The sequence below is a fragment of the Scardinius erythrophthalmus genome (genome assembly GCF_964197995.2).
Source record: "Scardinius erythrophthalmus genome assembly, chromosome: 5".
Classification (NCBI taxonomy): Eukaryota; Metazoa; Chordata; class Actinopteri; order Cypriniformes; family Leuciscidae; genus Scardinius; species Scardinius erythrophthalmus.
In genome coordinates this window covers 8,551,354-8,576,835 of record NC_138225.1, presented here as the reverse complement: position 1 = coordinate 8,576,835, position 25,482 = coordinate 8,551,354, and the positions used below count along the sequence as shown (strand labels likewise).

Genomic DNA, 25,482 nt, shown 5'->3' with positions numbered 1-25,482 from the left:
ACATGATCCTCCAGAAATCATTCTAATATGATGATTTGCTGCTCAAGAAACATTTCTGATTATTATCAACGTTGAAAGCAGTTGTGCTGCTTAATATTTTTGTGGAAAACCTGATATTTTTCAAGATTCTTTGATGAATCTGAAATAGATTGTAATTGTAATTACAATTATAAATGTGTTTACTTAGACTTTTGATGAATTTAATGAATTCTTGCTGAATAAAATAATTAATTGATTTTAATCTTGTTGATCCCAAACTTTTGAATGGTAGTTTATATATAACATAGATGTTTACATACAAATAAAATATTCCGCTGTAATAAAGTTAATATGCACTCACCGGCCACTTTATTCAACATTGAGCTGGAAACATTCCTCAGAGATTATGGTTCATATTGTCATGATAGCATCACCCAGTTGCTGCAGATTTATCAGCTGCACATCCATGATGCGAATCTCCCAGTTCACCACATCCCAGAGGTGCTCTATTGGATTGAGATCTGGTGACTGTGGAGGCCATTGAAGACACCAGTTTGAGACACCAGTGGAGGCCATTGAAGACACCAGTTTGAGATGATTTGAGCTTTGTGACACGCCGCATTATCCTGCTGGAAGTAGTCATCAGAAGATGGGTTCACTGTGGTCATAAAGGGATGGACTTGATCAGCAACAATACTCAGGTAGACTGTGGTGTTTAAATTATGCTCAGTTGGTACTAAGTGTGATAAGAAAATATCCCCCATACCATTACACCACCAGCAGCCTGAATCGTTGATACAAGGCAGGATGGATCCATGCTTTCACGTTATTTACGCCAAATTCTGACCCCATCATCTGAGAGTTGCAGTTGAAATCCAGACTCATCAGACCAGGCAACGTTTTTCCAGTCTTCTATTGTCCAGTTTCTGTGAGACCATGTGAATTGTATAGCCTCAGTTTCTTGTTCTTAGCTGACAGGAGTGGCACTGGTGTGTCTTCTGCTATTAGCCCGTCTGCTTCAAGACTTTTTTGCACACCTTGGTTGTAACGTGTGGTTGTATGAGTTACTGTTGCCTTTCAATCAGCTGAACCAGTCTGGCTGTTCTCCTCTGACCTCTGCCATCAACAAGGCATTTTCACTCACAGAACTGACTCACCGGTAATTTTCTCTTTTCTGGACCATGTAAACCTTAAAGATGGTTGTGCATGAAAATGTCAGTAGATCAGCCGTTTCTGAAATACTCAGACCAGCCCGTCTTGCACCAACAACCATGCCACGTTCAAAGTCACTTAAATCACCTTTCTTCTCTATTCTGATGCTCAGTTTGAACTTTATCAGATCATCTTGACTGTTGTCTGATTAGATACTTTTTTATTAATAAGCAGTTGAACAGGTGTACCTAATAAAGTGGATGGTGAGTGTAGTTAAACTACTATAGTATAGTATTACTACTACTACTACTATTGATAAAAAATTATAATTGGAAATGATATGCACAGAAATGTTTTACAAATGTAATCATTTGTTACCCTATAGAAGCTTATATTTTAAAAATCATTAGCCATAGTAACACAAATTAAACATTTAATCAAATTTTCAGCAGTATATTTTATTCTTGAAACAAGAAAATAAAAGGTTTTAAATAAAATGAGGCTTTTCACTGCAGTGAGCTTCAGGGCTGTGTTTACATGCTGTATGATACCTCAGTGTGTGTTTCTACCACTGGAGGGCAGCATTGTATTACTATATGCTCTCTAAATACGGCACAGTTTGATAATGGTGTTAGGTAACCTCACACTTTAAATGAACGGAAAGATCCGAAGGCAGTGTTTGTCCTCTGCCTCCACAGCTGGAGATGATTGTTCCTGCTCTCACCTGAAGAAGATTTGATTGAAGGAAGTGTTTCTGCTGCAGATGTTCTAATCTCAATAAAGTTGTGTGAAGTTAGAAGAGCTCGATAACTGATGCTAAATCACTTGAAGGACCTGAGCCTATAAAATCACATCTTGCACATAATATACACATATGTGGTCAGAATTATTGGCACCCTTGGTAAATATGATCAAAGAAGGTTGTGAAAATAAATCTGCATTGGTTATCCTTTTGATCTTTAATTTAATTATTATTATTATTATTTTTTTTTTTTTACAAAAATATAACATTTCGTTGGAGTAAAATTAATGGATGTGGGGGAGGGAATCAAAGTATGAAAAAAAATTTTTTTTTCTCCAAAACACGTTGGCCACAATTATTAGTACACCTAGAAATTCTTATGAGTAAAGTATATTAGCACACCAGGGTGACTAAGAACTTGATATTCTCCAGCCATGACTTATTGTTTCACTGGAGTATGAATATGAGGAAACACAAAGGGCAAATTCCCTTAATCATCCATCACAATGAGTTAAACCAAAGAATATAGTTTGATGATATCTGATGTACAGCAAAACATTATTGAGCTTCACAAAATAAAAAGTGGCTGTAAGCATTGAAAATCCCCTTTTCCATCATGAGGGCAATGATTAAGAAGTTCCAATCAACTATAGCTGTTACAAATCTGCTTAGAAGAGAATATATTGTCTTAATGCACGGCGAGGAGGAAAGTTTGAGTGGCCAAAGACTCCCCAAGGATCACAGATGGAGAATTGCAGAGATTACTTAAGTCTCTGGGTCAGAAAACCTAAAAAAAAAAAAAAAAAAAATTAAAATTAATCAAACAGCACCTTAATAACCACATGTTGTTTGGGAGGGTTTCAAGAAAAATCCTCTGTTCTCCTTCAAAAACAAACTCCAGCATTTTCAGTTGCCAGACACGACTGGAACTTCAAAAGGGTCTGGATTCTATGTTCAGATTAAACAAAAAAAAAAAAAATAGCTTTTTGGCATCAAACTCACCAGATGGGTTTGGTGCAGATGGGGATAAAAAGTACCCCATGTGAACGATTTTTAATGTTGTGGGCCTATATGTCTGCCGGAGGTCCTGGACATCTTGTTCAGAGACATGGCATAGTTGATTCTATCAAATACCAACAGATCAACCTGACCACTTCTGCTAGAAACCTTTTAATGAGCCGTGGTTGGTTCTGCCATGTCCATTCCAGTCCCCTGACCTGAATCCTAGAAAACTGAAGAGGAGAGCGTATCAACATGAAATTAGGATCTGGAGAGGCTCTGTATGGAGGAATGGTCTCTGATCTCCAAACTCATCAGGCATTATAGGACTCAAAAGCTGTTATCTTGGCAAAAGGAGGTTGTAAAAAGTATGAAATGAAAGGGTGCCATTAGTCCTGGCAAATGTATATTAGAGAAAAACATTTATTTCATAATGAGATTTTCCGTTGTTTTACCTGAAAGAAACAAATTGAATGAATTTCCCAGGCTTCTTTGTTCATATTTATCAAGGATCAAAGACAAAACTGGAAACTCTGGGAAACTTAAAAATGTCTGTGTTGACCAACAGAGGGCAGCAAAGCTTTTTCAGTCTATTAGTATGTTGTGTAAATGTTAGAATAGAAACAAAGGAGAACTATTCTGGCTTGTTCTTTTGCAGGTGAATTATATTACATTACTTTGCACAAGCCTCATAGTGCTTTTTAAAAAAAAAAAGTAAACTTATATTTGAGTGTTTGTTTACAGGCTATTTTCTATCTGTTCAAGTGCTGGTATCTTGATAAAAAAAGTGCTAAAATGTAAATTAATGCAGTTTGTTGTAATTGAATCTCTTTACCAATTTCGTGGTACCCTTCTCATTGGATATTTCTTTCCTCCATTGACTCTGTGTTTGCTTTGAGTAGCGTTAGTGCGGCCGCCCTGGAGTGCCTGGATTTTCTGAAACGTGGATTCCCGCTGTGATAGTGTTTCAGACACAGCGCTAACCGCCGATTGCACTGTTGAAAGTGAGATCAGGCTGGATTGCTTTGTTTTAAAGACGGGCTTAGAAATGCTGGTAGCTTGTTGAGGACGCAGCACGGGTTCAGCAGAGGTGCCACACAAGGACGACGGGGGATTCCAGCTGTCGCGAGAGTGTGATGTGTAATTTAGAAATCGCACCTCTCTTCATCTTGATTTATTTTTCTTTAGCGCTCTCCATCTCCGTCTGCCACTTTATACCCCCCTTGTTCTCATCTCTGCTGTGTCTTTATTCAGATTCTGATTCATTTAAATGAATAGGTCACCTAAAAATGAGAATTCTGTCATCATTTACTCACTCTCATGTCATTCCGAACCCACTTGGGACATTGTTTCTTCTGTGATCCAAGCTGCTTTTTATCCAATGAAAGTGAACAGTGACTAGGGATGTCGAGAAAGATTATCAGTGAATAAAGACTTGTACAGTATGCCGGTCTGTTCCTCACATAATGCTATTATAAGGATTTAGAAGACTTAAATATGATATACTACATGAGTCATATGGGCTACTTTTAAGATGCTTTATGGAGCTTTGGTCACCATTCAGTCTCAGTTTATGAAAGAAAGCATGATGTTCGATTAAACCTTTTATTTTGTGTTCCATGTGATTTACCTCACACCTCACTGCTCTCCAGAGAAAAAAAAAGTAATTTTGTCAAGCAGGGTTCTTGTAGGCAGAGCAAAGCAGCGCAAGGGAATCAGTCATCTATCTTTTGTTTTGGGATTTCTGTCTTATCTTTTAAAAGACATACACCATAGTGAAAGTGCAAAATCACATCTCAGCCATTTCCCAAGACCTTTAAATAGTGTGCACCAATTTCATGTTCAGCATGTCAGCATTTGTACATCTACAGTTTATAAAGATCAGGTGTATAATACTGCTCATCTTGCTATTTAATTGACCTCCCATTGTTGAACAAAACTTGAATTCTTCATCGAATTCACTTTTGAATAGGCATTTTATACATTATAAGAGTTTTTTTTTTTTTTTTTTTTTTTTTTATACTATAGAGGAGCTGTTTGACCAAAACGCCATAATTGGCATAAAAACATTATGGTGTTCAAACCATGTTATTTCCAACATTCTCAGACGAATCCATATTGTACAAAATTAGTTTACTTTTATGTATTTGCTGTAGACGAGTATAGTGTGTTTTCAAAAGCACTAAATAAATGATTAGTGCAGTTATTAATCTATACCAAGAGTTAGAAAACCCTACTTTATTCACAGGTGCCTCTGACCTCGTAGAGATATTTATTCACTTTGAGCATCTCTTGGACATTTAAACATGATTTGTTTTTATTTTATTTAATTTTTGACTGAAGAAGAGAGATTGCATACAACTGACAACCACACATATGATTTGAAGGCAGTGCTGGAGGCAACACTCAGACACTTAAGAGTTAATTAACCAAAGTACTAAGAAAAGATAAATGCCTTAAAGAGTGTAATTCTGTTCAAATGTATTATCTTGAGTCAGTAGGCATGCTGGTAAGTCACATTCGGGATTCTAATTGTGTCCTTGTTTTACCCACAATCCTCCCCTGCAGGCTTCCTCATTGTAAATGCTGCCTATCATCCATTTTAGTGTATAATTGGAATGTATGTTTTCAATTGCGAACAAAGGCAGTCATTCAAACAGCGTTATAATCTGTTTTTCAGAAGTCATGTCCACATATATTCACCCAAAAGTGTCTATTTTCGTAAAAGAAAAATGTACAAATGGTAAAAAGAATTTATATAAACCATGATGTTTTTACTTCTCATTATACCTGGCTTTAAACACATATCCAAGATTCAATACAATTTAAGTTCTGTCAGCACTATCTTTCCGCGATGTTTGCAATCATTTCAACTTGTCCCTCATGTCATAAAAACAAAAGAAAATGTGTGTCCAGGAATGTACTTAAAATGGGATGTTCCAAATTACCAGAAAAATTCCATTTAGAATTTCAGTCTGTTAGAGGTTTTGGTAACACTTTAGTTAAGGGTCCAATTCTCACTATTAACTATTTGCTTATTAGCATGCATAGGATATCGGCTGTTTATTAGTACTTATAAAGCATATTAATGCCTTATTCTGCATGAGAATATTCTACATCCCTCAATCTTATGATACCTAAACTTAACAACTACTTTACTAACTATTAATAAGCGATATTAATACTTACTATAAATAAATTAGATTTGGACCCTAAACTGAAGTGTGACTGAATTTTTGAAGTAGGAAAAGAAGCTGTCAATAGAGCTTACTTTATACCATTCAAAGTTTTTAAAGTTTAATGTTATTCTAATATTCTGATTTGCTGCATTTCTTATTAATATCAATGTTAAAACTGTTGTGCTGCTTAATATTTTTGGGGAAACTGTGATGCATTTTTTTATCAGGATAATTTGATTAGAACGTTTAAAAGAACAGCATTTACTTACATTTATTATCTTTCGTAAGATTATAAATGTTTTACTGTCCCTTTTGATCAATTTAATGCATCATTGCTGAATAAAATTGATTAAAATCTTTTTAAATCTTTGAATGATATTGTTAAGTGTAACACATAAAATGCCTTTTATATGCATGTAAAACAAAGAAGTACATAGTAAAAGTACAGTTCCTCTTGGTTAAAAGCATGTTTGGTTGGAGAGACTTAGTCATTTCAAAATATTTCAAATGTCTTTTTGATTTGATACTTGTGTCATTTCCTGTCTGTCAGGATTCTATTGACTCTGGAGGGCTGAGAGTCTTTATAATTAGCCTTGTCTTGACACAAATATCACTGCTAAGTCATATACATAGTCACTGTGTAATGTAGTCAAAGTCATATTGCTTTATTATTAGAGCAGAACCTAATTAACGGTATTGGGAAATGATAATGTATAGGCAAACCGCGGGTGGGGGGGGGGGGGGGGGGGTGGAGTCGTCTTGACACCTCTCATGAGTCGTTTTGTGACATTAATGGTAGTATCTTCGACTTGTGATAATGGCATTGCTAATCGAGATGCAAATAGAAGCATCCATGTGTCCCTTTGTAGCAGTTGCATAAGGCACTGTTGCTAGGCAATGGTTGTGACTGCAAATGTATTGTTTCAGAAATGTTGACATGTTCTCATTAGGATTTACTGGATGGATTATTATTGATTGACTTTCCTTCTTTGTGTTCTGTAGTCTGGACATTATGTCATTAGTGGTGTTATAAGGCTCATAGTTAGGGATTTGATCCAACCTTTAACCCTAAGTAAGCAATTTGGTCATGTAACTCGTCACACACTGTTTGTGCTACAGACCTCAATGGAATTTCAACTGGAGCCGCTTGATTTCTTAGCACTTTAAGCAATGATTTAGACCTGGTGGGTGATGAAACAGTCAAAAAAAAAATCCTATAGATTTGCATATCTTTGTAAACGACCATTCAGAATATTAACAACCACTCAAAACACATTAGCAACCTCCTAGCAATATCTTGTCAAACTCCCAGAACACTCTAGCCTTGTGGCATCAAGTTCTACACATGAGAGGAGTTGATTTGTAACTCAAAAGTGCAATGAATTTAATCAGGAAGAACGTTTGTAACACTAACTGCGAGGCAATGCACGTCTTCAAGTGATATTAATTATGTAGGATTAAATCTTTAACAATTGCTGCTTGCTTTAATAAGACATTCATCATCTCAGGAGAACAAACACTGAGGAATTATTGATAGCTCTTGCCACAATCGACTGCACAACAGACAGATTCATTCACACTTTTCTGTAGCAAGACAGAGGTGAATCTTGAGGTTGAAAATTGACGACAGACTAAACTACATGGGGTGGTGAGATGAGGATGTTTAGAAAAATACATATAACAGCTTTTTTTGGAGAACAAACAGGTTTTTTTTAAATCATTGTACTCATTTCAGGGTGTTACTACCCTTAAGAAAAGAAATATTGAAGTATAGTTATTTTGGTCACACTTTAGTTGAGGGTCCAATTCTCACTATTAACTACGGCTTTTGCCTCAGTAGACTCCTAAATACTGCTTATTAATAGTAAAGTAGTTGTTAAGTTTAGGTATTATATGATTAAGGGATGTAGAATATGCTCATGCAGAATAAGGCATTATTATGTGCTTTATAAATACTAATAAACAGCCAATATCCTAGTAATATGCATGCTAATAAGCAACTTTAATAGTGAGAATTGGACCCTAAACTAAAGTGTTACACTTCTTTTAAACTAAAAATGAGAAAGTATACTTTCAGTCTACTTTTTATGTACTTCTCAGAAATATTTTTTTTGTGTACGACTTGGAAACGAAGAAATGTACGACTTTGTGTACACAGAAAAGTGTAAATATATTTGGCCTATAGTTGAACTCAATCTTTTAATTTGTCACTGACCCCAAACGTAGTAGTGTACACAAAGCAAAATATAAAGTAGAAAGGATATCTGGTTAGTGCTTTTGAAACATGGTGTACAAGTGATGACCCTGGTGTAGTTTGTTTAAAAAGCATGGACACATTTATTTTTCTGGCTGACCATATTGCATATGATTTTGTAGGAGTTTCCCGTTCAGACGCAGAATTAATGGGAGGAGAGTATTTTAATGAATCATGCAAGGTGATTTACTAAGGTTTCCAGTAGTCAATTTTCTGGTATTTGCGCCATTATATACCACCCCAAAAAAGGCAAGTTCAACCCATTTTGCGCCTGACATGGCACTGAATGTAAGTAGATAATAGATCGCTTTTTTTTTTAGATTGCGGCTGCACGCTAATTTGCCCTGTTTAGTAAATCTGGCCCAATGTCTTCAACTTCATTCTAAGTCCATATATTGTCATTTCTTGTCAATGTCACACTTTTAAAATGAACTACACATTTAGGGTTGTTTGTTTGTCACTCCTTAGAAATCACCTGAAAGAAGGAGAAGGATGTTGTTTAATGATCCTTCGAGGCTATGCTAAGTGTTAGTCCATGTCAGCTGAGTAGCTGGTCATCGATTTCTCAATCGCGCACGCAACTAGACATGGCAAACGTCACACATCTCCCAGCGGGTCAAGTGGTGTCCATGCCTGAAACTTTGAAACTTCGAGTAGCTTGTTTGTCATCTCTTTGCTGTAATTAAAAATGCTCATTTGAGCATCTTCCAGGCCATGGGGTGGACTGTGAGAAGTGTCCTTCAGCTGTGCCCACTGGACCCCTCCTTAGGAGTAGCAAACACTTATCTCCCATCATGCTCAAAGAGTGGGAGTGTGTCCCCTAGAGCGAGCGTGTCTTGTAGGGGGGTTGGGGGGTTGTTAAGAGCCCTTGGATTCATTTGTGCACAGTGAACTGTGACCGCTGAGCCGCGGCCCAGGTAGAAACCACAAGAGGGAAGCTCCTGTAATGATGTTTGTGTAATGAAGTTGGTGGATTGTGGGTTCAAAGCAATTACTGATTAACAATCTTTGACGGAAACTGACCATTTTTGACATTTTTTCCCCCCAGAAAGTTTTATTTGTAAACCATAACTTTGTGAAGATATAGTTTTGTAATGTGAGCTAAAGTTTACTTCATTTACCCTGACATCTGTGATGCCCATGTGAGCGGCATGCATTCAAATCCGGCGTGTGATATTACCGGACCTTATTCTTTATTAATAAAATATTAGCAAAAATATCCACACTTCAAGAAAAATTTAGTTGAAATCACAGTTACAGATTTTAACTAAATAAAATTGAAGCTTAAATGTGTAGTCATATCATGTGTCTGTTGTTCAGGGAATTTTCATGGTTAAAATAGTCATTTTTTATAGGAAACCATACGATCTGTAATTTCGTGTGAGGGCGAAAGATTTCTCTAAATTATTATAAGAATCTGGTAACACTTTACTTAATGCCTTTATGTATAATGCATTATAAAGGTATTCATAATGTACATGCATTATAGATTTTCATAAATGATTGTAACCAAAGTTTGACTGATTAAGGATTATAGAATCTGTTTTAAGTCTTTTTTAATTGATTATTTAAAATATAATAATACTTTCTTAAGGTGTGTATATAATGTATCAAAACTGTGATTACAATTATTAATGAGACCATCCAATGCATTTTAAGGTGCATCACATGCCATAATTAATGCATTAAAATACTTTTATAATACATAAAGGCTTTAAGTAAAGTGTTACAGAATTTCTTTCTTTCCACTATTTGACTTTAATTACAGATTAGACTTTTGTGAATATTTTGAATCAAAGGGTGCCGATATTTGTAGAGCCCAATGAAATTGCAGCAAAGTTAACATGCATTTTGGGAACACATCATTTAATAAGGTGCAGAATTAAAGCAATTTACTTTAATCAAAAATTTAACCACTTTTTCAATTAACCTGTTAGGCGAGTTTGAAAAAGAGTTGATGTTCTGTAGCACATTTCATCGTATGGGTTTCCATCCATCTTCCTGTCGTTCAGCTATGCTAAATAAAGGCACCATCAATCAAATCACAGCAGCCTTGCTGCTCTCCCAGAGTTGGAAACATTTTCCTCAGCTCACTTACTTTCCAGTCTCCTGAAAATACATATGCTCAGAAAATGGGTTAGCCCGAAAAGACATCTTTAGACATCTTTAATGTTTTCTGTTTGTTCGCTGTAATGCAGAGTTTAACGTCAATGCACTGACATTTACGCCAACACCAAATTATTTTTGAGGGAAGGAAAGAGAGAAAGAGAAAGCTAGAGAGATTGTGAAAAACAGGACATGATGGATGATGGTCATCCTCTGGAACAAAAGGTGGATCACTAATAGATAAAGTTCACTGTGAGCTTTGTGTTTGTGTCATCTTTTGTTCTTCTATATTAATGGTGTTGGTGATTCTATTATGAATGGGATTTGCTCTAAGATTCAAAGAGGGTTAAATATAAGATTAATTTGCTCTTAACATATTAATTAATGATAGTCCAAAGACAAATGTACCTGAATCTAATTAATGATAAATGATACTTTCAGATGGGATCATTTCTTAATTGCTTTAGTATTGTTTTTAGATAAGGGCCATAGAGAAATCAAATGAATATGTATTGAATTGCATTTAAATATGTATTAATGAATTTGCATTGTTTTTGTTTTTCAAGAACAACTTGAGGAGGACCAGTTACCCAGTAATGGAGGTGAGGAACTGTCAGTTTCTCTTTCTCAAATGTGTCTTTTGTCATAGTAGTGTTTGCGTATCAGTCAACTTCAGTACTCATTACATTCAGACATTTCAGAATCACTTTGCTCTCAATCACACGTGTCCTTTCATCTTTCTGTCTGTTTGTCATGATAGATGCAGTCTGAGTCTCTTCACTGTTGACATCCTTCATCTGGCACTTGGTATCAAACTCATCTTCTCTTCTCTTCTCTTCTCTTCTCTTCTCTTCTCTTCTCTTCTCTTCTCTTCTCTTCTCTTCTCTTCTCTTCTCTTCTCTTCTCTTCTCTTCTCTTCTCTTCTCTTCTCTTCTCTTCTCTTCTCTTCTGTCATCTCTTCTGTCTCATCTCATCTCTTTCTGTTTGACTGATTAAGGATTACAGAATCTGTTTTAAGTTAAAAATTGATTAATTTTCAAATTATTACAAGTTATTTTGGTAAATACTGTATATCTTTTTTTATCAAGTACAAACTGATTCATTTTCAAATTACAGTATTTCACAATTGCTAAAACACTAAACCCCATTCTCTGAACCCAGTGCTCAGTGGCCTAAACCCATTTGTCGAATCAGTCACTCTGTAGGCAAAACCTTCATCCACTCTTTTTGCAAAACTCTAAACACATTCTCACTCACTAAAACACATTTTGCTCTGTGTTGCAAAATGGTAAATACTGTACATGTGGCAAAAGTTAAACACAACTACACCGCCGTCATGGTTTACACACAACAACTCAAAATTGTTCACACTTGTTTCTAATGATGTGATCAAATCAGTTGTCTAGAATATAAGCCAGTTCAGAGTACACAGGGGGCCCAGGTACGTTGAATGTTGATTCCAACAATGGATGGAAACAGTGTGAGAGGCAGAGGAGGATGAGTTCGTGTAAGAGGTGGTGGACGAGGAGGAAGAGTACAAGGACAACGAAGAGCAAGACCAAGAATAGTAATTTCAGATCAAATTCGGGCAAAAGTGATAGACCATGTTCTTGTTCATGGAATGACAATGAGGGAAGCAGGACAAAGAGTACAACCCAATTCGAGCAGATTCTCTGTGGCCACCATAATCAGGACATTTAGAGAAGAGAACAGGTAAATGTATTGTTTTTCTAATTTGTGCGACTGAAAGTTTAATGTATACATTTGATACAGTACATCAGTTTGTCAGGGGACTGGGGAAAAAAGAAAAAAAGATTTACAATACATTTTACATATGAATGTGATGTCCATTACTATTGTTACTGTATGTATACATTTGTAAGAGCATTTTCCCTTTTGTAGAATTGCAAGACTACCAAATGAGGGTGGAAGGACTCCTTTGTTCTCCCATTAGCAAGAGGCTCTCATTGACTTTGATTTTGCAATTGCACTATATTTTGTGTAATACGCTTTTCATTTAGATTTGTCTTTCTTCTTTGGGCTTACTTTATTTTTATACTGAAAATACAGACATTCAATACTGTAGAGTTGTGAATTATTTACTTTTATTTCTGGCAAAATTATTTTCTATATGCAATAAACATTTTTTTCTCTGTAACTACATGCCCTGGACGCTGTGTTCTCAATTTTTTGATGTAGTGTCTAATGAAGGCTGGTTTTGAAAGCATTATTTGATTTTGAGCACAGATCAGATGGTTTTGAGGGAAGTGTTTGATTTTGCCAGAAGAGTCATGGGTTTTGTGAATGTAGTTTAAAGACCGGGTTTTGTGTTTAAAGTTTTGAGAATATGGGTGAAGGTTTCAAGAAATGTGTCTTAGCAATTGTGAAATACTGTAATTCAAATTATTTTGAGTACATATTATGTAAAATAGATATATATTTTACAGATTTTTTTTATCAAGTTCAGTTTATTGGTTGAAACTGATTGTTTTTCAAATGAATTATTTAAGTAAATATAATGTAAAATAAATATTCATTGTTTTTATCAAGTTTATTTGTTCAATATTTTTTTTTATTTGTCAAATTAGATTAGTAAATATGATGTAAAAAATAAATATTCACTTTACAGATTTATTTTTTGTCAATTTAGTTGACTCAAATTTATTTGTTCAAATTGATTCATTTTCAAATTATTTTAGTAAATATTATGTAAAGTGAATATTAATTTTACATATTTGTTTTTATTAAGTTCAATTTATTTGTTCAAAATGATTCATTTTCAAATTAATTCATATTATTTTCCTAAATATGTTAATAAATTGTAAATAAATAAATATTTTACAGATTTGTTAAATTAAGTTTAATTTATGTTAATTTTTTATTAAATATTATGTAAAATCAATTTTCATTTGTGTTGATTCACTTCTAAGTTCTCTAAGATATCGGCGTTAGGCATAGAAAAAACAACAACCACTATACGTGTCTAATTGTGTCTCATCTCATCTTCATTTTTTCTTCTCTTGTCATCTCATGTAACCTCGTCCCTTCTCTTCTTATTATTTCATCACCTGTTTACTTCTCATCTCTTCTTTTCTTATTACTTCTCATCTTATCTCATTTCTTCTTCTCCAGTGTTTCTTCTCTAACTTACCTGTACCTCTTTATTCTGGCCAGTACAAACCTCCACCTCTCACACTGTGTGTCCACAGGATCCAAGCAGGACTGGTCCATTCAGTGGCCCACATCTGAGTCGGGTAAAGAGAACACCCCAGTGGGGCCGTCGGACCCCAGTCAGTGGGTCCGTCTCCAGCTCTCCCAGAGCCCCAAATTGCACTCGCGCTATAGCCAGCACTTGTGCCAGAGCCCCCAGGCCCTGGCGCCCCCCTTTTACTCCCCTCACCTGCATTCAGACCGGCTGACCGTAGACCCTCACTCCGGCCTCTTCCCCTCGCCTCTGGATACGGGACATCACTCTCTCCCTCCTTCCCCCAGACAGAGGCACTTTGCCCACACCCCTCCGCGGACTCCCTTAGTAGTGAACACCATGACCCCTCCAGGGACGCCGCAGGTCAGGCGCAGGAATAAACTGAAGGCCCCCGGAACCCCACCGCCCGCCAGCCGGAAGCTCATCCACCTTCTGCCGGGGTTCACGGCTCTGCACCGCAGCAAATCCCACGAGTTCCAGCTGGGAAACAGAATAGATGACGCACAGACACCCAAGTGAGTCATAGTGCATTTTAAATGTTGATTTGCCACATGTTTGTCTCTAGCTCAGCAAAATCAAGCGAGTTGCATACGTAGACAGCATTTTAAGGCATCGTAAACATGTTTTTGATGCAAAAGCCAAAAGTTTGGAAGCAAAATTAGGCTTCCCTTCTAAAATGCATCGCTCAATGCTCATGTAATCCCTCGCGGTTACAATCTCAGAATGCACTGATTAATTAATTAATCAGCACATATATATATATATATATATATATATATGTATATATATATATATGTATATGTATATATATATATATATATGTATGTATTTGTATATATACATATATATATATATATATATATATATGTATATATATATATATATATATATATATATATATATATATATATATATATATATATATATATATATATATATATATATACATACAACCCTTAAAATATACTTTACATATACTATACATACTTTCATATTGGAAACTATTAATGAAACACTAATAAATCAGCAGTTCTGAGAAATTCAAACCAGGGTTAGCTAAAATTAAAACTAATACCATACATTTTTTTTTGTTAAACTTAGTTTAGTACTTTAAGATAAACTAAATGAAAATAAGAAATTATATCTAGGAAACTAGCTGAAATAAATTAACTTAAAAAAATGTAACAGTACATCAATGATACTAAAATAACACTGATTCAAACTGTATTTGTGTATTTTGTTTTACTTATTAGAGTATCATGTAATTAGTCCGGAAAAATGTTAGTGGCAAACTATTTTGGAATAATCTGAAAGCAACAGTCTCTAGACTCTCAAAGACGCTGTTTTTGTGTGCATGAATAATCATTTTAGAGCGTAACTAACGTATGAGGTTTCATGATGCTCAAGTGCCTTGTGTTGTCTTGCGAGAAAGAAAGAAATAGAAGAATAGAGAGACATTACTTCCTAGCTTAGATCAGTAAACTGGATTAAATGGCATTAGATCAGTGATTACCAGTCCCCCTGCTCTGATGTGATCCAGACCCTTTCCATGCCCCTTTAATAAGGGCCTGGACGCTGAGAATGCCAGCAAATAGGGAAATCCAATCAGGACAAAGCTATTCCGATACCTCCACTAGACCTGATTTGGGACTTGTATTGTCCATTTGAGACTTTGCTGATTTCATGCAGAGGATAGTTTGTGAACAGGTACTGATATGTTTGCGCAGGGAGGTCATTGTGTTGTATAATTAACCCGTCTTATGAAGCAATACATTTAGGTGTGAACAATGCATGGCATTTCAAAAAGTCCAAGCATATCTCATTGTCAATGCCTATTATTGGATTTTAATTTACGGCCATCACTGGAATTTGTTTGTAAATAAGAGTTAGTCAGCTAATCAGCTCATCAGTTGTGAATCCAGATCTACTACATTTTAGCCTCAGGCTCAGGTCAACGGTGAGACCATTTGATGTAGATGTTGGGCGTTTGTGTGGAAATAGTGGATGCAAAACGACTTTTGCTGTCTGAACAGTTAAACGTAAGTGAAATGTATTTATATAGCACTTTACAAAAATGCAATGTACAAAATGCTTTACACAATATAAGAACACAATCATTAAGAATACATTCATGAATAGCTATACACAATGTATGAACAAGCAAAATGTAATATAAAATATCAAACCTCAAAACACACAAAAAGACATCACTAACGACATTTAAAAACAGACACACATTCAGTAGATTTAATATCCCAAGGCAAACTATTCCATAACTTACTGAGCCCTTACTGAAACAGTACTTACTTGGAACAGCCAGCAATTTGTTTAAAGAAGATCTAAGACATCTCACTGTTTTTGTAAGGTCAAAAGCTCAGGCACCAAACCATTTAATGCTTTGTATGTCACCAATAAAATCTTAAAATCAATCCTAAAATGAACAGATAGCTGTATGTAATGTAAAGAAGCTAAAACAGGTGTAATATGATTAAATAACTTTGTCCGTGTCAATAGTCTGGCCGCAGCATTCTGTACTAATTGTAAACGCGATAAAGTACGATGATTTGAAGAAGAAAACAAGGCATTACAATAATCAAGACTAAGGATGAAATAAAAGCATGAATGAGCTTCTCTATATCATTAAAACTCAAAAACCGCCTTGCCTGATAAAAACAAGACTAAACCAACTTCTTAACATGATATTCAAAGGTAAGATTGGTGTCAAAATACACACCCACATTTCTCTTTAAAGGGGTGGTTGATTATGATTTCACTTTTTTAACTTTACTTGGTGTGTAATGTTGCTGTTTGAGCATAAACAACATCTGCAAAGTTACAACGCTCAAAGTTCAAAGCAAAGGGAGATATTTTCTTTTAAAGAAATTGCTTTTTAAGGACTACAACAAACGGCTGGTATGGACTACATAACATTCCTCCCGGGTTAAGTGACATCACTAACCCTAAAATTTACATAAACCCCGCCCCCAGGAACGCGATTTATAGATTATCATGACAGAATATGCTAATCAATGATTAGAAGATAGTTAACTTCACATCAGCTACATAAATTTAAACATAAACAAAGAGGTTTTTGAATTTTTCAGGACACAAGCTGTTGAAGCTCCGCCCTCTGTACCGGGAGCAGCAGCTCATTTGCATTTAAAGGGGCAGACACAAAAACGGTGCATTTTTGCTCACCCTCAAAAAGTGACAATTTTATTATGCTATATAAAAATATCTGTGGGGTATTTTGACCTAAAACTTCACATTCACACTCAGGGGACATCAGAGACTTATTTTACATCTTGTGAAAAGAGCATTATACCACCCTTTCAAAGCAGGGTGGATTCTGATTGGTTGTCAATGTTTTTATCGCTCATCAGCTTGAAAAAAATCATTCTGAAAGTGATTCCAAAGATATTGTTTCTCTGTGCCATTATTGTTATATTTGTGGTGTGGCCTCTGCTATTCTTTTATATTTAGAACGATTTATTATATCTTTATCATTATCGTTATCATCTTTGGTGTGAATGGGCCTAAAGTTTCTCCAAAACACCTTTCCACAATTTATGAAGGTTTTCATAATACATTATTTGAAACGGCTAATGAGCTTGTCTGTCAAACCCACATTGTTTCACTGCTATTGTTGAGGAGTACTTTCTATATAAAGTCTTAGTGGCTCATAATGGTTTGTTTCATCACCAGTTGCAGGACATTCTAACCACAATTGTTTTATGGCCGTATTTACATATTTGCATAAGCTGATTGAGAAATGCTGTGTTTTCAATTCCTACCTTAATAAATAACGTGTGTTGCTACAGATATCTCATTAGAACAGCTGTTTAGCTGAATCATAAAAAGAGGAAACAGTTACTAGAACAGGTAGTATATTAAGTTTTACTCCAACTTCCTATTTCAGTCACAATGGATTTGGATTTTCTGTTGATTTGATAGGATCACGACGAATGAAAGATGCTTAGCTTGTGTGCAGCATGTATGCAGATTGATTATGAATGTACTGTATCTTTGTGAGGCACTGTCATGGTCCGATATTGACAGTTTTAATAATAAACTGGAGAAAACCTGAACTGTCAATTAAGAAATTATTGAAGACATGGCTGTTAATAGGAGAATGAAGTCAACATGAAATCAAAATGTACTTTCTTTAAGCATGTTGCTGGTCTTGTGACTGAATGCATTTTGTGAATTATTCTTCAATTACACCATTTTTTATTACACTACTGTTCAAAGTTTTGGGTCTGGAAGATTTTTTAATGAGTTTGAAAGAAGTCTCTTTTGCTCAACAAGGCTGCATTTATATGGTCAAATACAGTAAAAACAGCAATATTGTGAAATATTATTGCAATTTTAAATAAGTGTTTCTGTTGTAATAGATTTTACAATGTATTTTCCTGTGATGGCGAAGCTGAATTTTCAGCATCATTATTTTCATTCTTCAGTGTCACATGATCCTCCAAAAATCATATGCTTATTTGCTGCTCAAGAAATATTTCTTATTATTATCGGTGTTGAAAACAGTTGTGCTGCTTCATATTTTTGTAGAAACCATGATACATTTCTTTTGGATTCTTTGATGAATAGAAAGCGCAAGAAAACTGCATTTATTTGAAAAAGAAATGTCTTCACTTTGACTTTTTATTTGCATTTTAATGCATCCTTGCAGAATAAAAGTATATATATCCCTTAACCTGAGACCCAGACACCACCTAATGAGATCCAGACCAAGGCCACGTTTATGTGGTCTCGAAAGGTCTCAAGACTAATACTGTTAATTAAAACCCCCAAGATAAAACTCAAGAATCATTTACTAATCTTTTATTGAAGATCTTTTATATTCGAGAGCTCAGGGACAGGTTGTTTGGAGTCTGAAATTGTGTTGCTCTTCAGGAATGGGCTCTTTTTGACGCTCTGGAAAAATGTTCGTCGTCTCGAGGGACAGAAGTGGGCATGTACCCGAGCTCACCATGTTTCTTCCTCATAATTACAGACCTTTTGACAGCTCACATTAACCTATGACCCTCACACACTGAGACACTCACGCTCAAACGCACACGCACTTTCAGAATTCCTAATGATGGATTTTTAATGAGACCGGACAGAGGAATTCTCTTACCATTCAAATGTGCATCTAGCATATGAGAAGAATCTGTATTATAGAGACTGTGAGAATGTGTCTATCCTTTAGTCGTCTCATAAAGAGCTAACATGAATGTTATTTTCTCCCTGCTCATCATTCATGGTGTCATTTGCACTGTGCAGCATTCTTTCTACTTGCCGGCTCCTGTATTGTATCGTGTGTGTGTGTGTTTGTGTGTGAGGAGATATTTTTGAAAGGCGTTAGAAGCGTGAAATGCTTGGCAGCTGTTCTATTATATCTGGCAGGTTTGAAGGCGAAAAACGGCTGGAACGGAGAAGCAGGAGATGATGAAATTAGGGTTGTTTGATTTGCATGTCATCTGATTCCGCCTTTGTGATTGGATTGTAACTGATAGGATTTTTTAGAATCATTTGGCATTGTAATCTGTTGAATATGATTTCAATTTAGTTTTATCTGTCTCTATTTTTATGTATTATCCATGTCAGTGTTTGTGGTAGACAGATATATCGGTCAGCCTGATTCATCAACCAGTGTTCGATAGTATCGGCATTGGCTAATATCCATCCCCACTTGGCTGAATAAGAGAAGTGTGTCAGTTTCAATGTTTTTCGAGGACCTTTTCAATAGATATTAGAGAGTTTTTTTGAATGGTTGGGGGGTGAATTATGATGAAATAAGAATCAGTTTAATCTCTGCAATTGTTTTACATGCATGTTCATATTTATACAGACACAAATATAAGCAGCACAACTGTTTTCAACATTCATAATAGTAAGAAATGTTTCTTGAGCAGAAAATCTGCATATTTTAATGATTTCTAAAGGATAATGTGACACTGAAGACTGAGTAATGATGCTGAAAAATCAGATTAATCACAGGAATAAATTACATTTTAAAATATAATAAAATCAAAACAGTTATTTGAAATTGTAATAATATTTCTCGATATTGATAAATGCAGCCTTTATGACCATAAGAGATTTCTTTCTAAAATATTAAAAAATCTTACCGACCACAAACTTTTGAACGTTAATGTATATATGTCTCTATCTATCTATGTAATTTTGTAGATATCAAATTTTTGTTCAATTATCTATAACTATGACATATATTGAAAAATATATATATAAATAGAATATGTTTTTTGGTGAATGTATAATTTATATGTATATTCCTGAGGTAATTTGATTCTCAGCCCATCTTTGCAACGCTCAGCAGTCGTCACATCTTAAACTTTTTTAGCGTGGAGTGGATGGCTATTAATTTTGCTTATGTACCCGGGCCACCTCTCTCTCTGCCCTTTTCAAGCTGAGTGCTGCTCTCAGCTGTAGAGATAATTAGCAAGGCTTATTTGCTATGCTAATGAGCGTCAACATGCATCTGCATAAAGGCCAATGTCTCTCCGGGCCTCTGTGCTAGTCAACTACTTGATGAGCCGGAAGACAGTTAGCTACTTTTAAACTGTAATTTCACAAGTTACTCATGTTTTAAAGAAGTTATACAGTCAAAATGCATTCAAGATTTTTTTGAGTTAATATTCATTGGTTTGATTCCCAGGGAATGCATGAGGGTCAATGGAATGATGTGCATATTTTTGTGTCTAAGTGCATTATTTAGTTTTAAAATTATTTGATAAATTCACGACCTATATCACTTTATTCTACAAAACCTATTTAGTTTGAATTAAGTTTTAGTACATTTAAATAGCACATATTTTTTATGTTTTGTTATCTTAAACCCCCAACTGTCTGAACGTAAACAGACTAAGAAAACTATTTAAAATGGTGTATTGATAATAAAATAAATAAAAAATAAATACTATAGCATCATTTAGGTTTGAAACCTTTCATCTAAACTAATTTTATAAATATCAGTAGTTTTAAAGCTGTTGAGATAATTGAAAAATTATCTAGCAATTTGTATATCCTCAAATGTCAGGGTGGCACGACTGCAAACATGGCTCTTTTATTGTGAATTGACAAGGTAATAACGGTAAACATGATAATGCATCATCCAGAGGAACCCAACTGAAGATTGTCCTTATGTGTGTGATGTAACCAGATTTCACAATTGGTTCAAATTTGAAAACTCTTGTAGTCTTGGAGGAACTAAACAGTGTGTTCCTGACAGACTGGGAAGAGAGGTGCTGCAAGCCTGCATCAATGTAAAATATCTGAAAAAATAAAGTGTTTTTTGGACATTCTAGTAGACCCCAAAAACAAAATCAAGACTTTGTAAAAGAGCATAATAAGGCCTCTTTAAGTTGCTCTGTAGAACTCTAGAACTTCGTCACGCAGATGACATTTACTTATCCTGTTTAATATGAGTGAACGCTAGACAGCACATGCAACTTTATACATGTATGTGAGAAAGCTTACTTTTATAAAGTTGTCTAAAAGAATAAATTATATATATAAATATAATACACTCCTTCATGAAAGTTATGGTCTGTTTGTGCAGTACTTAATGAGAGTGTGTATATGCGTGGGAACGGCTGTCTTTATGGCAAATGTTAAGCACTCCTTTATTTATTCTGATGAGCTCGGGAGACTCTGATGGAGAAATGGAGTAAATACTGGAGAGAGGACTGGGAACAGGGTGGAATATGGAGGAGGAGGCGCATAAATCACGCTGTGAAGCCTTTTCTTCAAGTAATTCCACCGTGGATTACTTGAAATTGGGAAATTTGCATCCGCCTCAATGCGAGCCGCTGTGTTTGGATTGATTAGGTCTGTTACCTCCCCTTTACTCCTTCTTCCTGCACATCTCTCTTTTAATGAGAGTGTTTTTTTTTATTGCTGAAAACTTTTGAAATGAGATGAGGAGCAGACCTGTGTTTGATCATCGTGTTTAGTTCAGGGCTATTGAGACGTCTGGGAATCTAAAGAATATGGAAATAGGATCATGTCTCTTGGGCTTACAAAAGTCATACAAAAATGAGAGAATCAAGCATATTATGATGCAAGGGAATGCCAATTCACAATTTCTGTAGATGTATATAAATATTAGATTTGTAATTAACATTGTATAAACTCAAAGCCAAAATTTTGCAAGCATTAAAAGCAGACCATTTTTAGTTGCACAGTCATACTGATTTTTGTATAAAGACTTTCCATATTAAATGAACAGTTTAGGGTTATATTTGAAAATTCAAAGTAATGTATTATCATGCAGATGAGTCATTGAATAAAGAATAAATAGACAGAATCGCCTTTCCACAATGAAAAGTAATTTACATAAAATTTGCAATTGATGTGTGATGAAATCTTTTCTAAATTTCTGGTTCGGGGAAATGGATTTCTTTTTCCTAACATTGTACTTTCATCAACATTTAGACCTAACTGCAAATGTTTGTTCTTGGCCAGTGGAAGATTGAAGTTGCTAATGAACAAAAGGGCTTTCTGTGTTTTTGAGTTGTCAAGTCCTTTTTTTAAATAGTAATAGTGAAATAGAGTGACTGAGGTTGGTGTTGAATCATGTATTAACCGTCTGTTTTGAGAGGTTAGTGAAGAAGTGAACAGAACTCATTATACTGGTATTTAGACATTTAAAGGAATAGTTCACTTCAAAATGAAAATTCTGTCATCATTTACTCACCCTCAAGTTGTTTCAAACCTGTATGAATATCTTTCTTCTGCTGAACAAAAAAGACGATATTTTGAATAATGTCGGTAACCAGACAGTTGATGTACCCCATTGACTTCCATAGTAGGAAAAAAATACCGAAATTCTTCAAAATATCTTCTTTTGTGTTCAGCAGAAGAAAGAAATTCATACAGGTTTGAAACAACTTGAGGGTGAGTAAATGATGACAGAATTTTCATTTTGAAGTGCGCTATTCCTTTGAGCATAGAAATGTGTAAATATCATTACGTTTGTGTCAAAGACTGCATTTCCCATTATCCTCCCTGGCACCTAACCACACACACCTGGAACTCATCTAGCCCACATCACCAGCATTGTCTGACCTCGGCTGTGTCCGAAATCGCCCCCTATACCCTTAAATAGGGCACTATTTGTGGGGACATCCGTTTGTAGTGGTGTCCAAATCCATAATACACCTTAACGAGTGCACTCATTCAATCCCACAATGCACTGCACTATCGAGTGTACAACCGATAGAGAATTAAAAAAGGCACAGCAGTGCTGTGCAGTCTTAAAAGCTCTTTTAATGGCCTCTCTCTTCAAAATGTGCACGAACAGCTCATAAATCCTCATGTCCAATAGAGTCTCAATACTATCTGAGTCAGGACAAACCTGTTCCTCTCTCAAGACACAAATCACGACTCTAATGCTGACCTGCACCTGAACTCCAATCTGGTCAAATTTCCCAATTCTCATTATCATACATTTTAATGTTTTATTTTTGAGTTTGCAATTTTCCGTATTATCATTAAAGATTCTCCATGCTGTATTACAATCACCATGATTTAAAAAAAAAAAAAAAAAATTGCATTGTAGCACTAGCACATTAAATACAGAACAAATACCAGTAGGATGTATACATTCTTTACATTTTAACTGATATATACTTTTTCACAGACTGTGATGATGTGTTTCCACAGTTTTTAATATTTTAAATCTTTAAATCTTATATTTTCATTATTAAAAAATTTAATGCAAATTTATAACAAAATACATTGTGTTTCATTACCTTGGCATTAAATTTCAGAAAACTAGTTTATAAGTTAGTTTGCTGTGCGAGTGTTTCTAATGCAACGGCAAATTTGACATCTTTCTCTCTTCTGACCAACATAATCAATCTCTCCATTTTTTTGTGAACTCATAGAAATGCTATCATGGATTTTTTTTCTTTTGTTATCTGAGCAAATGTGAACGCAAAAAAATATATTTGTTGTAATTTCAGTTCACCAGCATTTTACCCAACTATATGATGACTTCCGCTTCTGACAAACCCGGAAATGTGAAAAGGGTCCATGTAATTTTTCTTCTTTGCATTTTTCCATTTTCAATTTTGGGTGAAAGAAGACCTGAGTGTGTTCTTGACAGGCCACAGTTTTTTTCTTACAGTGAATCTGACTTTCTCTCTTGCATTTTCTATGTATTATATGTGCTAGGGCCTAGGCTGTAAATCTCCCTGCACATGTGTTTAAGCACTGTGTGTTTGAGGGATCGGGCCATTAAGCAAACCTCATCCATGTTAATGCCAGCCTTTTCTTTCTCCGTCCCATTAATGAGCGGTCAGGTTAAAGGCGTATAAGCACCAGTGTGGCCGGTTTCCTTTCCCCAGTCTGGCCTTCGTAATGAGCCGCTCTCTTCTCCCTCCCTCACAGATTGGAGTCATGATTGCGAATTTAAATGAGTGTTTAAGAGGGACCGGCCTCAGTTGCATCCCTGCGTATCATTGATTTATCACAGCCGTGAACTACTGACGGGAGTCGAGCTGTCGGACACAAACCTGCCAGGAGACCCTGAACGGGTATCTGGAGACCAGCTATATCAATGAATCAGATCCCACTTCCTATCTGCCTTTCATCTTGGTGATATGTATGCAGTGCAGTCTGACTGAGATCTGAATTATTACTTCCATCACAGTAGGAAATGTTGCTCATTTAAAGAGGCACACACTCATTTATTAGATTGTTACGAAATTCCCTTTTATATAATATCGCTTTTTCTTTTTTTTACTTGTTAGCTTAATAAGAAAAGAAGAAAAAGTCATAACAGATTATTAGCCTTTCTTCCCCTTCAGAAATTCACCATGGTAACCATTGTTTCCACCAAAGTGTCATAGTTACTGTTGCTTGTTATTTTTAGGTGATTCAAAAAACAAAAAGTGTGAGAAAAATGATATATTTGGTGTTTATTAGCTGCTGATTGGCATTTTATCTGAAACTATGGTTAGCATGGAAAGTTTTTGTTTTTAGTTTAGGTAACCCTTTACAATAATGTCTTATTTGTTAAAGTGCCCCATGTATGCTATTTTAAAGTTTCCTAATGTTGTTTTGGAGTCTCCTACAACAGGTTTACATGCATCAAAGGTCAAAAAAGGTTTCATTTTCTCATAATATACATTTGCACATCACCACATTTTCTCAAACGAATCGTCAGATCAATCTCTCTAAATCCCTCCTTTCTACGAGCTACTCTGCTCTGATTGGCCGGAGAGCTCAGTCTGTTGTGATTGGTCTACAACGTGCAGTGCGTGTATCGAAAACAAAACCACCCATTGCCATAACAACGTCAGCTCTGTGTGTCCTGAGGCTTCCTACGCCGTAAACTAAACACCGTAAACTAAACACCGTAAACTAAACACAGTAACGAACAATGACGTTGATTGTACCACATCAATCTGAGCGCGAGTCCAATAATGAAACATTGGAAGAACTAGTTATTCAACCCGAACCTCCATCGCAAGGACAACTAGAGCAGGGCGTTTCTCAGTGATACGCTTCTCAGTTTGAGGTACATTATGAGATGTTGCAACTGTAATTCCTCACCATCAGCATTAATAAGTGCATGTCCATCAACCAAACTGATCATTTTACTTGTACTTATTTATTTACTGACTATTTTTCTAATTTATTGCGGTGAACATGTGGAAACTGTATCAATAACATTTCGTAAAAGTCTGAAGTAGTCGCTGACAGGCACGTAGAAGATATGGCAAGGTGACTTAGCGTCTCGTTCCCTCTTCAGGGAACCGAGGTTACAGTCGTAACCGAGGTGTTCCCTTTCAAGGGAACTCGTGCTGTGTCGGATTGACGCTAAGGGAACGTCTATACC

At 35.5% G+C, this 25,482-nt stretch overlaps 1 protein-coding gene across 1 annotated transcript in view; it reads left to right on the top strand.

Moving 5' to 3' along the window:
- Positions 1–25,482, top strand: part of ksr2 (kinase suppressor of ras 2) — a gene marked incomplete at both ends in the record, with an annotated part of 103,390 nt that overhangs the window by 17,531 nt on the left and 60,377 nt on the right. The window contains 2 exons of the mRNA XM_081365076.1: positions 10,978–11,013; positions 13,621–14,131. Of these exons, the coding sequence (XP_081221202.1) occupies positions 10,978–11,013; positions 13,621–14,131 (547 nt within the window). The remainder of the gene's footprint in view (positions 1–10,977; positions 11,014–13,620; positions 14,132–25,482) is intronic.